Consider the following 12,864-nt stretch of genomic DNA (forward strand, 5'->3'; position numbering starts at 1 on the left):
AAGACATCGTGTGTTTTGATCGTTTAAAATTCACCTTTGTTATATTGGTATTTATTCGCTGCTTTATTCTCATGATCGAATATTTCATATATAAACCTGTAGCGGCATCTCATTAAAACAGACCAGCTCGACGAGACACGAACCAGTCCTATCAAGACGCTCGTCTCGAGAAAATCGTGACACTATTTTAATTCTTCTCGCAGCCTCATACCGTCGATCGTGACATGTACGCGAAAGCTATTGCAAAATCTCGACCGATGTCTCAAAATGACACGTGCGATTCTTCGATCCTTGACAAGGTAAGGGAAAATTTACGAAAAGGTAACATTGAGAACAGAATGAAAATCTTAGCTTTGACGTATCGTAAGGAAGTAAATGAATTAGCACGATAACGAAGTACATAAACATTTTATTCTGTGTATCGTCAGCTTTATCCTTAAAAGATGAATTTTCTTCGGAATTTCCCCAACGTCGTTGAAACGTAAACTGAAACGAAACGGAGAAACTTCGGTAAGAAATTAATTGTCACTACGTATACACCGTAAGTGATTATAGTTCTTATCGATTTTAGTTCTTATCGATAGCAATTTAATAATACATTTTGACAATGTTCTGTTAATACGGTGAAAAATTTAACAATACATTTTTTGTCTCGCTAATTTACTTTCATTTCAAATCACCTCGACGTTCGATATAATTCTCGATTGTACATTCACGAAATTCGCAACCTTCGATTACAATCGCGTAATTATTTGTTGTTGAGATTTTTAATTATGCGATTATCACAATGCACTCGAGACCAGTTTCGCTCTAAATTGCGTTTTACGTTCACGGCCAATTGAGAAAACCCGTTTAAGCGAGCAAGAAAGGAAAACGCTGATACAGTTTCTGAAGTACGATTCGAATAAATCGCAAGAGAACTTGTACGTCACCTATGTTTATACGCATTGCATTGTTGTTACACTACTATCTGCATCGTCATTATGGTAATATTCATAATAATATTTATTTTCTTAAGAACAGCTAAATGTTTATAAGCCTCCCTCTTTGTAATTTAAGCTTAATCTAACATGAATCTAAACATTTGCATAAACATGCAATTATTATGTAACTGAACTATACATCATAGAAACCTTGAAGCAGCTATTATATATGTATATCAGTATATCGTGAATTATAATACACGAATGCGCGTATTTTATTTGTCACGATACTTGATCCAGAGTAACAAAATAAGTTCGTAATTCATTTTCATTTACATGTCAATTTACATATATCGTTGAACGATTTTCACTAATTATGCAATGTCGATTATAATCCTGCTATGTAAATAATGATTCACTTTGCAACACGGCGATAAAATATTTATTACGTATATATATATATATGTTAGCGAGAGAACGAGTTTGCACGCTTTTTGTACAAGTTCTTTTCCAGTAAATTTTTCTTCTAACAAGTAAATTATATAATTATTAACAAGTACAATTATTATATAATTGTTTAAGTCTGCGTGCTGGCATGCACAAATCATCGATTTGTAATCGGACATTTCCCAAAGCTCTGAGAAATTAATCATATGTGAACATCAGATTATAGATAATTCTGTTAATAACATGCTCGATTAAAAGTACAGTAATTTGTAGATACAACTACTTACCTCGTACATTCTTGTTCAAATTTGATTATCGATCTTTAAACGTTTCGAAAAATACACGATACGCTTTTACGGAAAAACGAAGTTGTCGAATCGCTCGTTTCAAAGTATTCTCTGCGAAACCAACTCTCCGATTTGTCCAAGAGAAATCCGAACGGCGAAAAATTACGCCATTTACTTTCACTTCTTTTTCTTCTCCTTTAATTTTATCATAAAGTAACGAAAATAATTTCCTCCATCGTCCACCAAAGTCAAACGTTGCAAGGAGGACACGTATTGTATGTTTCCTCGATCACGAAGCGACCAACAGTGATGACTGTCGACGACTTTGCATCGCATTCTTTGCATTGTTTGTCGAGCAAAAAGTTTCGTCCAGTGAAATCAGCCTTGACATCTAGCAATCCTTCGTCATGGTCAGCATGATGCAAAAATAACGAAAAATTGCACTATAATAGGTTGTATTCTTTTCATCAGCCAATTTTCCTAGAAAATTTAATCGATTATCACGAATTTCATTCTTCCTGACAATGCAACGAGTCCAAAGTCAAGGAACGAGCTATCGGGAAAATTACAAGGCCTATTTCTTTCTTGTAAAATGCCCAAGATGGTTCGAGAAATCAGGAACGATAGTTAAAAAAGTAGGGGGAAGGGGAAATTGTCGGTGAATGTATAAGTACCTGTGACGGATTAATGGAGCGTAGTTTCTGCAAACGTGTCTCAGGACGATAAGTCGTAACATGGTTTACGAGGAAAAAACTTTACCTCCGTTCACCTGCAAGAATCACTCTCAAGTCTTGCTAGCGATGCACGATGTAAGGACTAACACTTTTGCATAAGGATTCTTTAATTTAGAAGTTTCCTTTCTTTTTCTTTCTCTTCTTTTTTTTTTTTGCGAAACGTTTTTTCCGACCTTTTTAATCTCATTACACCGGTATACGATTTTTATTTTTACAGCTATGCTTCGTAGATTATTTGTACTCGGAACAATCGGATTTGCTCGATGTGACTTAGAAACTATTTTCAGTATTAAATTTGACAACTAATACGGTTGTAACATATCCTTCTTTCAATATACCTTTTTCCATATTACGTACCTATGGAAGAATTTGAAAACAAGTTCGGTTTATAATCGGCTCCTCTCGGAAATACATTTAGCCGATGAGATATCTTCATTAACATAACTGTTAAATTTAAAATTGATATTTCGGGACAAGCGAATTTTTATGCGGTCACGTAAACGATCGGACTACGCATCTTTAACGATATTACTATTTTCAAAAGCCTACGCTGATACATGGGGGAAACTACATCAAAGAAGGTAAGGACTCGGCAAAGAGCACCTGCCTGATCTTTTCACTCAAAGAAGAGGACTCCGTCGGAGCGTTGAGCAAATATCTTAAACTTTTCGCTGTAAGTACCATCAATGTCGTCCATTAGCGAGAAATACATCGAGTATCATCGTAGCGACAAAATTGAACGTAGAAATTAGATTTGTTTCGCAATAATTTCAACTTTGATTTCATTCGCAGGAACACAAGGTTAATCTGTCGCATATAGAATCCAGAAGCTCCCTCCGTCGAGCGAATATGTACGAGTTTATGGTGGAATGCGTGCCTGGCGGAGACCTTGGAACAGTGATTGAAAAACTGCGGCAACAATGCAGCTACTTCTCGATCATTTCTAGGTGAATGTTTAATAATGAAGAAGGATTTTTGAATATCCTTTTACACATAAAATAATCTTACGTATTTTACGAATCATAAATATTTGAGAACTAACATTTTACAGAATTCTTTCATTTTTAGGCAGATGTCCTTTAATTTTCAATGTTATTCATATTTATAGAAATCACAAAGATAACATGGGAACCGTACCATGGTTTCCAAGAAGAATCAGAGATCTGGACAAGTTTGCCAATCAAATTCTCTCGTATGGAGCGGAATTGGACAGCGATCATCCTGGATTCACGGATCCTGTTTATCGACAAAGGCGCAAATACTTTGCAGATTTGGCGTTCAATTACAAATAGTGAGTCCTATTGCAGGAAATGGAAAATATATACAGGCATTCGTAACGCTACTCTTATATTTTCCTAGTGGTCAACCGATACCAAGGGTGGAGTATACCAAAGAAGAAATCGAAACGTGGGGTGTAGTTTTTAGAAACTTAACGAAGCTTTATCCAAAGTATGCCTGCAAGGAACATAATCACGTGTTTCCTTTGCTGATCGAAAATTGTGGCTACAGAGAGGACAATATTCCACAATTGGAGGACATATCAAACTTTTTAAAAGGTATTAGTCGTTTTATTCAACCTGATAGACGATAGTAATATCTTTTATTTCCAATTTTGAGATACTGAATTTCTACGATATTCGTGAAACAACATCAAATAACGGCAACGAGATTTGTGTATTTTCACCTGTCGTTATTATCAGCTGTTCTTCTTAATTTTTCCGATATTCTTAAATATCTGCATAGATTGCACCGGTTTCACTCTTCGACCTGTGGCTGGCCTTCTATCTTCGCGTGACTTCTTAGCTGGTCTGGCTTTCAGAGTATTTCACTGCACGCAGTACATTAGGCACGGTAGTAAACCATTGTACACGCCTGAACCTGACATTTGTCACGAAGTACTGGGTCACGTTCCCTTGTTCGCTGATCCGTCATTCGCACAATTTTGTCAAGTCGTTGGCTTGGCGTCTCTCGGATCTCCCGACGAGTACATTGAAAAATTAGCTACGGTAATTTCGAAAGATTTCCTTTCATTCGCTATTTATTCGTAGTTCTTTATCCGATTATCCATTTCGTAGGCTATGTCGTAAACGAAAAGAGAACATGTAAAATTTGTTGCAGTGCTTCTGGTTTACGGTCGAGTACGGCCTGTGCCAACAAAATGGCGAGCTAAAGGCATACGGTGCTGGATTGCTTTCGTCTTTCGGCGAACTCGAGTATTGTTTGAGCGACAAACCAGAATTGCGTCCTTTCGAACCAGCAAAGACAGCGTTGCAAAAGTATCCGATAACCGAGTACCAGCCTGTCTATTACGTTGCCGAGAATTTCGAGGACGCCAAACAGAAAATGATGTAAAGTTGACCGATCTAAGTTTTCAGCATGCTTATCGTCTTATCGCGAGTGAAAGAAAGATTTTTATTTATTATGAAAACTTTTCATCTTCGGAGTTGCGTCAAATTTATCGTTAGTCAACGATGCACGCGATTTAAAAGTATGCATGCAATTATATAATCGCGCAACATAACGATTCGTGTAACTTTCATCTCTATTACGCCACAGAATTACGAGAATCCATAGTTTCTTGCCTCTTACTGCGTATAATGACTTTTAACTTACGCGATCGGCCATTCTAAACAATAAATTGCTATAAATACAGTATAAGGGAGGGAGAATCGCTAGTTCTTCCTTCCACTCTCTTTTTATCGAATTATCGATCGAACGATTATTCTATTCTATTTTTGTTCGCAGTAAATTCACAGAGAGTATACCGAGGAAGTTTGGAGTGAGATACGACCCGTATACCCAGAGCATTAGCATAATCGACAGCAAGCATCAAATCGAGGATCTTGTGCACAACGTGAATCAAGAAGTACAAATTTTGATGGACGCTTTAAGAAAATTGAGGCAATAGAATTTTCACGTAATCTTATCGATTAACCACGTTACATATAGTAGATATTTAACAATGCGAAACTGTTTATACGATGAAATAAAATAAAACAGCAAGAAGAGATGAAATACTTTCGAATTTAGTCCATTTCGAGGGAAATTGTTTTTCAATCTGAAATGAAAAAGAAACGATCAATGACTCGAAGACGAACCATATGACCACGATAATGTCGCTGTTTTTAGGAACCTTTATTTGCACGTTGAATATGTATATAATTCTCAAATTTTTATACCATAATTTACAATCATACGTGAGAAAAGTTATTGTCTTAATACGTAATAGCCTGCAGATACGTTTATCGGGATTCGGCTAATTCATCGGAATGTATATGAATCCTATGTTTCAATAAATATATGTATAATACGTATAATATGTATACATACATATGTATAATCCATCTAACACGATCATGATCGTAAAATATATCGATTTCGATGCCATACACACGGGTATAATACACGTTGTTTCTCTATAGACACGTACATTTACAAATAGCTTATTATCGTGATACATTTACAACAAAATATATTATTGTACTTTCCTTTTTTCGCCTTCTTAACCATATATATATACAAGGTAAATTTGTTGTATTAGACGCCAGTGTTTTTCTAACAAGCGGTAGGTTCGTGAGAGAAATAGGACACGCGTTTTCTGTTTGTTTCTCTTTCGTCGTAAAATCTATCGTTTACGAAAAAAAAGACGCTGAGAATTCGTAACAAAAATACCTTGTATACATACATATGTAAATATACCCTGTTTTTTTTTTTTTTTTTAAATTCGGTTCTCTTTAGTTTCTATGTGGTCCGGTGAATAACAAAAATAATTCTCAAACTTTATCGTCCGAGATGCACATGTATTTTGAACACAAAGCGTTCGATCAGAGTTCCAAGTAATTTTACCTGTGTTTTGTACTTTTTCAAATCAATCAAACGACTATTCTTTTGTTATTATCCGACTCAAAGAGTCAGTTCACGCATACGCTGTCACCGAGTGGATAAACTTTATACAGAATTTTTACACATATGTATATACGTCGTGGGAGATACAAAATGGCCCCTTAAACTTCGAGGAATAAATGTCGACGTTTCGGAGAATTATCTCGTGTCGATCGTAAATAAATAACGAAGGAGTTTTGCAGCGATTCTTTAGTATGGTACTTTCTATATAAATTGAACAGACAAATATAGACGATATGCAAGAGAATTTTGACACTCGAGAATGTGCCACAACGATAAAAAGTACCATAGATCTGAATTCTTTACCATTTCTTTAGCACAAAAAATCTCTCATTTTGGTCGAATTTTTGCTCGATCAAAGCAAACAGAGGTCCTCATCATCTGCGTTATAATTTGCGTTACAAACACGATGTCGCTTCTTACACGGAATATCTTTTGTACATACATCTCACATTTGTATAAAAATACGAAATCCTTCGTGTCTCGTTCCTGCGCGAGACGCGAACGGAATAGCATGACGCGTTTCGATTCGCGACGATATCCGTTCCATCTTGGACGAATCCCCGATCAAATTTCTTTTCAACTTCAAATATCAGTTCCTTAACCGAAGAATTTCAACGGAGATCCCCGATAGAGAATCAAAGAAAGGGACTTTTTCAATTTTGCGACGATCTCTGTTGTTGATTCGCGGATGGCTCTATCTCGTTATACAGTATGTCCGCTTGATGTGGACACATTTGGAAAGGCACGAGATCCGGTGGGTTGCCATTTTGTCGCGTTGGTGCTTGCTGTTGAGACTGTTGCTGCTGATGTTGCAGCTGCTGGTGCTGCTGCTGTTGCGTTTGGATCATCGTACCTACGTTACCTTGCGCTGTAGTCGACATCGTTGGCACTGGACTGACCGTCAATGGATGAGAGAACAACTCTGTAGGCACGATTGGCACTGGAACGGTAATCGGTAAAGGAAGAACGTTTACTCCTTGAACGTTACTAGACGTTGGCAACTGAACGTTCGAATTGTTCGTATTGCACCTATTCATCTGTTGACACGTATTCGCAGTATTGTACGGCATGCCCGTCTAAAAAAGTATTTGTGATTTACAAAACAAATGATGTGAATCATGATTTGACCCATCGATGATGGCTTAGCGCACTTGCATGAAAATATCTAATCGTAGAAAACATCAACGTGCTTATAAAAATACTTACATTGAGCAACGGCGATAAAATACCGTATCTAGCGATGAACAACTGTTCCGACACTCTTCGTAACTCTTCTTGCTGATGCACTATTAATTGTTGCAGTTCTTCGTGTTTCCGTTGCAGCTCGTCTTGAATTTGATTCTGTGCTGGTGTCATCACGATATCTTGCTGATGTAACATCTACAAATACGCAGATACTTATGTACGATACGCTGTATCCTCAGCAGCGTTTCAACGACAAACTGATTTCATAAAAATATATTGGCTGCGTTTCAATTTCGAACAACCTAATAATCGTTGCTTTACCTCGTGTGTTGGCAATGTGGATATAATTGGCGCGGCAGGAGTTACGAAGCCTGTGCTAACCACAGGTTGCAAATTAACAGTCGTGTACTGCGCCTGTTCCATAAAGTTGATGCAACTTTGATCAACCTCTAACAAAGATTGTTGTTGCGACTGTTGCTGCTGCTGCTGCTGCTGTTGTTGCTGCTGTTGTCTGTTATCGATTTGAGGCATTTGAGTTTTCGACGGCACAGAGCTGTTCGCCGAGGCGCCTTTCGATCGTGAAACGTGCGTTATCTGCGAATGCGGCGAGCTTTGCATAGACGCCGACATCGACGAACTATCGGAGCTCTCCACGTGATGTCGTGGCCGTGTGTTCGATGCTATCGATTTCGACGTTTTCGACGATTTCGCCGGCCATTGTGTCGGAGGCACTGGACGAGACGCGGTCACCTGTAGGAAGATCGCGCACACGTTATTCTACAGAATGTCTGGAATAGTACGATCATGGAATTTAATAGCCACGACATTACGTTCAGGCACGTATAAGATTTACACAAGTAAATTCACCTGCTGTTCCACTGGCATCAGAACATCCTGACTCTGCTCCTTGTTAAAACTTTCCGACTCCTTACGCAATTCCTTAATCACATCGATGTAACTGACAACGTAATGCGTGCAGACGATAAATTCAGGCTTCGAATTCCACTGATTGTACGTGATATAAAATCTAGTTTGCAACCATATCCATTGTTGCCCCTTCGTGAGGAATCTGTAGTAACAGGAGGTTCCTTCACCCTTCTGCATCACTACCAATAAATTTCTCATAATTTCAAACTCATCGTTTTTTCGCGATATTTACTGCCTTTATCGGATACATACGTGATTCGTGGCAAGTAACCACCTTGTCCAAGTCGTCCACGTGATAATAATCATATCCAGACGTGCCTAACACCTCGAATGGCAAATATCCGATAATAGGCGGCGCTCGATGATCCAGAAATAGGAATTTCCACTCGAGGCTATGTCGCGAAGTGAATTCCGATTTTGTGTTATCCATCACCGATAATTCGCGAATCAACTGTGGCGTCTGGAGGCGTCCTGTACCCACGAAAACTAATCTAAGAGAACACAAACGAGTTTATTGCGACGGTTCGATAGATCACATGTTTGCACGTGCTTTCCATCCGTGCAGTTCTTTCATTCCAAATCTCTTGATAACGTATTGACTAGCGACAACGATACAGTTAAATAATCGAAAGCAAATAAATGTACACGGGTGTTTTACTTATGTCTTATCTTATTAAATGAAATTACTTCGTATCTATTCCACTAGTATTGCTGAATTTCGTGTTCGGAAGCAAGTTATCCGCGTCTGTATCGACGTCAGAACCTGTAAGCAAATAGGTAAACGTAAATGTTTAGATATCGGTATATATATATATATACGTATATTATATTATTATATGTATATATAATTACGTACGAAAATATCCGACAAATTGCACAAGCTCGTATATTGGGTTTTCTTGAACATTTATGCCTCCTCTTTTGATATGACAGGAAAAAGATATTTTCTCCTCTGTAAATATGCATAACGATTTTAACACATTTACCGATGTACTATACTCGATGTCCTTTTTCTTCCAAAAGATGTATTTCTTAAAAAATAGTACCCTGTTTAATGTTTCGTTGGTCTTTTGTGATTGCAGGATTCAGAAGTACGTTGTAGAGAGGAGATTGATCCTCTTGATAAGTGATATCGTAGATCGTCGTGTTCTCCAGTTCGTTCGGAAGATACCCGAGAAGAGACGTGACGCTTTCAGACACATAATAAATGCGCCCGCTTGAAGAAAATACCATTATAAAACCGTCCAGAGCCTAAGAAACGTCGTTTGTGTTTTTATTGGTAAAATCTTTAGTCGGGTCATATCGATCGTGCTACTTTCGGTAACATCTTTATAAGCTTGAGTTCGTTGCGAAATCGAGCGAAGATAGTATATCGCAGAAGTTGTTCGTTTCTTTCTCTATGCGACAAATTACAACGACACAAGTTAAAGAGTTTGACGATCTCAACCTTATAACCAACAGCGACACTGTTTCGAATCGATGACTATACACTCGATAGAAGAATATGTACGTTTCATTACACGATAATCGTACCTCTAATATGAGATGCGTAAATTCTTCGTTGGACAAGAAGGACGGTTTCCAATCTTCTTGAATCTCGTGTACCCTCGATCTGACAGCTATTTCTACGGCATTTTCAAGCTCGAAATTAATGATATTCGCAATTAAACGTAATCATTGAAAGAAGAAGAGAGTAAGAGCGTAAGACGAGTTAAATTATTCGAATTATTAAACGATGCGTACCGTTGTGATTTTTTAAAAACAAAATGGTGGACTTCAGTACTGTGGATTTATCCATTTTCCTCGTATTCGAGCTGACCATGCTACCAAGTTCGTTCACGAGCATATTGAACTGATCTCTCCGTTTCTTTTCGCTCAGATTTCGTGATTTTCTAAGGCGGTAAAACATTCTACGGTTAGTTTGCCACCTTCGGAGGCGTTGAACGAAGCAATAACGTTTCTAATTGAACTCTTACCGTTTCGTGTCATCCTTCTCGTCAACGTCATCGTCCATCGTATCACTGGACAGGAAGCTCATGAATATATTAAGAAAAAATATTATAAATTTATGAAGCATCGGTGTTACCAATGTTGCTACCATTGTAACATTAGCATTATCGTCGGTATTAATATACCCGAACGTATTTTTCCGATATAAATTTCTTTCTTATCGATTAAAAGAAGAAAGAGGAATAGGAAATATTATTTGCTCCTTGGTTACTATGTATTTCGTTGAATGGATTTATTTAGATTCGGACGTAGAATTATCCGATGATTATGATATCGTAATTATTTGATATCGCAGATTTAGAATTGAAGTTAGAAATGTAGGATATGTAGAATATAATAATCGTAAAATTAGATTATCAGCATCGGGTGTCGAGAGAGGAAGAAGATAATTTGAAACGCATCTGTTTGTGATTTTCTCACTCGGCACAGGGATACTACACGTGCATTACAATAAAATCAATACCACGAACTGCTTATTGTGTAACAGGTTTGGCAATCGATATTGGTTAGAATAACGTTATTTCATGAGATTGCCGGACATCTAATACATCGTCGAACGTGTATCTCGAGAAATATTATTTACTTTCGTGTTAAATCGTTCAGTCGATATTTTAAAATTACTAATTCGTCTATAAATCGCAAAGAGAATTTACAAAGTATAATACAATAAAACAGAAACCATGTTTCTGACGCGGCATTATATCGACCAGGTAAATTAAATATTTAATAATTAAATATTTATTGTCAACGGCAAGACGTCAACAGAGGACAACGAAGTTACCGTGAGTTCATGTAGGAATGCATCATCGCGAAGACTAAATATCGAAATTAATAGGAAACGATGCATCAAACGAAATATATATATTCTAAGGAATCGAACAGAGAAGCTACAAAGTATAATTCCTTAAAAAAATTCTGAGCGATACAAAATAATAGTCGTTGATTCGAGTGTAGGAATATCGGCGCGCGAGTGCATCGATCAGAACACGTTACGCGTCCCTGGCGATCAGACGTCTGCGAGCGATCGTCGGACGACCAACGCAACGTAGTGTACAGCACCAAGCTCAACCTTATCGATTGTATAAATCGCGGCACAATCGTTGATAATCAAGTTGCGGCATCGATCTACCGGTCGCGCGCTGCACGCAGTGTTAATCGTGCCACGATAACAACGGCGAAGACAACGAATCGTAAATATCGATTCGCGGTATCGATCGATGGAACGTTCAACGGAGCACAGTAGATCGTGCCAGTCCTGACCAGACGCTCGCACCGCTCCTAACAATCAGCGAAATAAAAATCATCTGCGTCCAAACAAACGACAAACGATATCAACAGATCGGTGACTATCGAATTTCGTCGTAATAGATCGACAGGGCTGACGTGCTTTTCCATCGTTCGTTAAATTTTCCAATTTTCATCGTCCACGTTTATTGAATTTCCAGACGGTCGATAAACAGTATCGTTGTTATTATTCGTTGAACGATGTGCTAATAGTCGCGTGTCACTTACTCGGATTGTCTGGAGGATCGCCCTCGTGAATAACTCGCCATGTAACTTGACGTATGTGCGCTGTCACGTCCGTGTATGCGTGTTGTCGCGGACACGCCGTCGTCGATCAGTAGCCTCAGATCTTGCGATCCTCGTTCTCTCGAGGTTTCCCCTGTTGACGAGTATTCGTCGACCACGTAGAATTCACAAGCTCGGGGTGCCACTTCCGCGGCAAGCGCCGACACATTTTTCGAACGACACGCGCCAACAGACGGGTCACTGGTTAGCGCGCCAGCAAAATTCGTCGATGAAGCCTCTAACGATCGCTCGAGATAGCTTACGGTGCATGCACGTATGTACGTGCGACGCTTACGTACGACTTCGCAATGGAAGGTCTCTCGTTGCACCGTCTGAAGTTGTACGCGCTCAATTCTGCGGGGCTCTAATACCGAGAACACGGCTGCGAACTCACGATGGCAGAACGCATGCTCGGATTTGAAAACAGAAATGGCAGTGACACTGCGTGCTTCGTTCGTCAAATTCCACCGTTGCACGATTTTCTTCTCTAACGTTCGTAGAATCTCCCAATATTCTTTCCCGACGTTCGCCGAGTTTATAGATATGGTTTTCCAGTTTGTAAATATATAGCGTACCGAGATTAGCTTAAACAGCTATTACTTGGATTAATAAGAAGTTCAAACGATAAAAAACGAAAGCATAGTTTTATAGGCGAATACTATTCGATCGGACTGATCGATCGAAAGCTCGTTACAGACAGATATATTCTAGTGACGTAAAATTCTTTACCGACGCTCATCTATGTATTCTTACGTAACGTTCTACGTTGCTGACACAATAACATTTCAAACTTTATGCATCGATATATATTTCTTGATCGAACGTTTTCATAGACAGCGATCGAAAATGTATTTTGCTTATATCGATATTTCCGAT

The 12,864-nt window shown here is 38.4% G+C and overlaps 2 protein-coding genes across 5 annotated transcripts; one reads left to right on the top strand and one right to left on the bottom strand.

The window, feature by feature from the left end:
• Positions 1-157: 157 nt before the first annotated feature.
• On the top strand, positions 158-5,708 carry Hn (phenylalanine hydroxylase). 2 transcript variants are annotated; one of them, XM_033338109.2, is made up of 8 exons: positions 158-299; positions 2,936-3,064; positions 3,184-3,338; positions 3,500-3,682; positions 3,751-3,947; positions 4,135-4,397; positions 4,510-4,739; positions 5,137-5,708. In XM_033338109.2, the coding sequence occupies exons 1-8, from the start codon at positions 225-227 to the stop codon at positions 5,297-5,299; spliced, it is 1,395 nt and encodes a 464-aa protein (XP_033194000.2). In that variant the 5' UTR covers positions 158-224; the 3' UTR covers positions 5,300-5,708. The 2 variants fall into 2 exon arrangements, with proteins under 2 accessions (XP_033194000.2, XP_033194001.1); XM_033338110.2 differs by lacking the exon at positions 158-299 and adding an exon at positions 2,313-2,466.
• Positions 5,508-12,520, bottom strand: Clk (circadian locomoter output cycles kaput protein Clock). 3 transcript variants are annotated; one of them, XM_033338106.2, is made up of 12 exons: positions 11,932-12,520; positions 10,386-10,442; positions 10,153-10,301; positions 9,943-10,028; positions 9,456-9,660; positions 9,266-9,361; positions 9,097-9,172; positions 8,662-8,900; positions 8,350-8,588; positions 7,804-8,232; positions 7,504-7,677; positions 5,508-7,373 (listed from the first exon to the last, which is right to left on the bottom strand). In XM_033338106.2, the coding sequence occupies exons 1-12, from the start codon at positions 11,970-11,972 to the stop codon at positions 6,951-6,953; spliced, it is 2,214 nt and encodes a 737-aa protein (XP_033193997.2). In that variant the 5' UTR covers positions 11,973-12,520; the 3' UTR covers positions 5,508-6,950. The 3 variants fall into 3 exon arrangements, with proteins under 3 accessions (XP_033193997.2, XP_033193998.2, XP_033193996.2); XM_033338107.2 differs by having other exon boundaries at positions 9,943-10,034; positions 10,386-10,430; positions 11,932-12,517; XM_033338105.2 differs by having other exon boundaries at positions 9,943-10,034; positions 11,932-12,517.
• Between the last annotated feature and the right edge of the window lie 344 nt (positions 12,521-12,864).

The sequence above is a fragment of the Bombus vancouverensis genome, chromosome 9 (genome assembly GCF_051014615.1).
Source record: "Bombus vancouverensis nearcticus chromosome 9, iyBomVanc1_principal, whole genome shotgun sequence".
In the NCBI taxonomy this organism is placed as follows: Eukaryota; Metazoa; Arthropoda; class Insecta; order Hymenoptera; family Apidae; genus Bombus; species Bombus vancouverensis.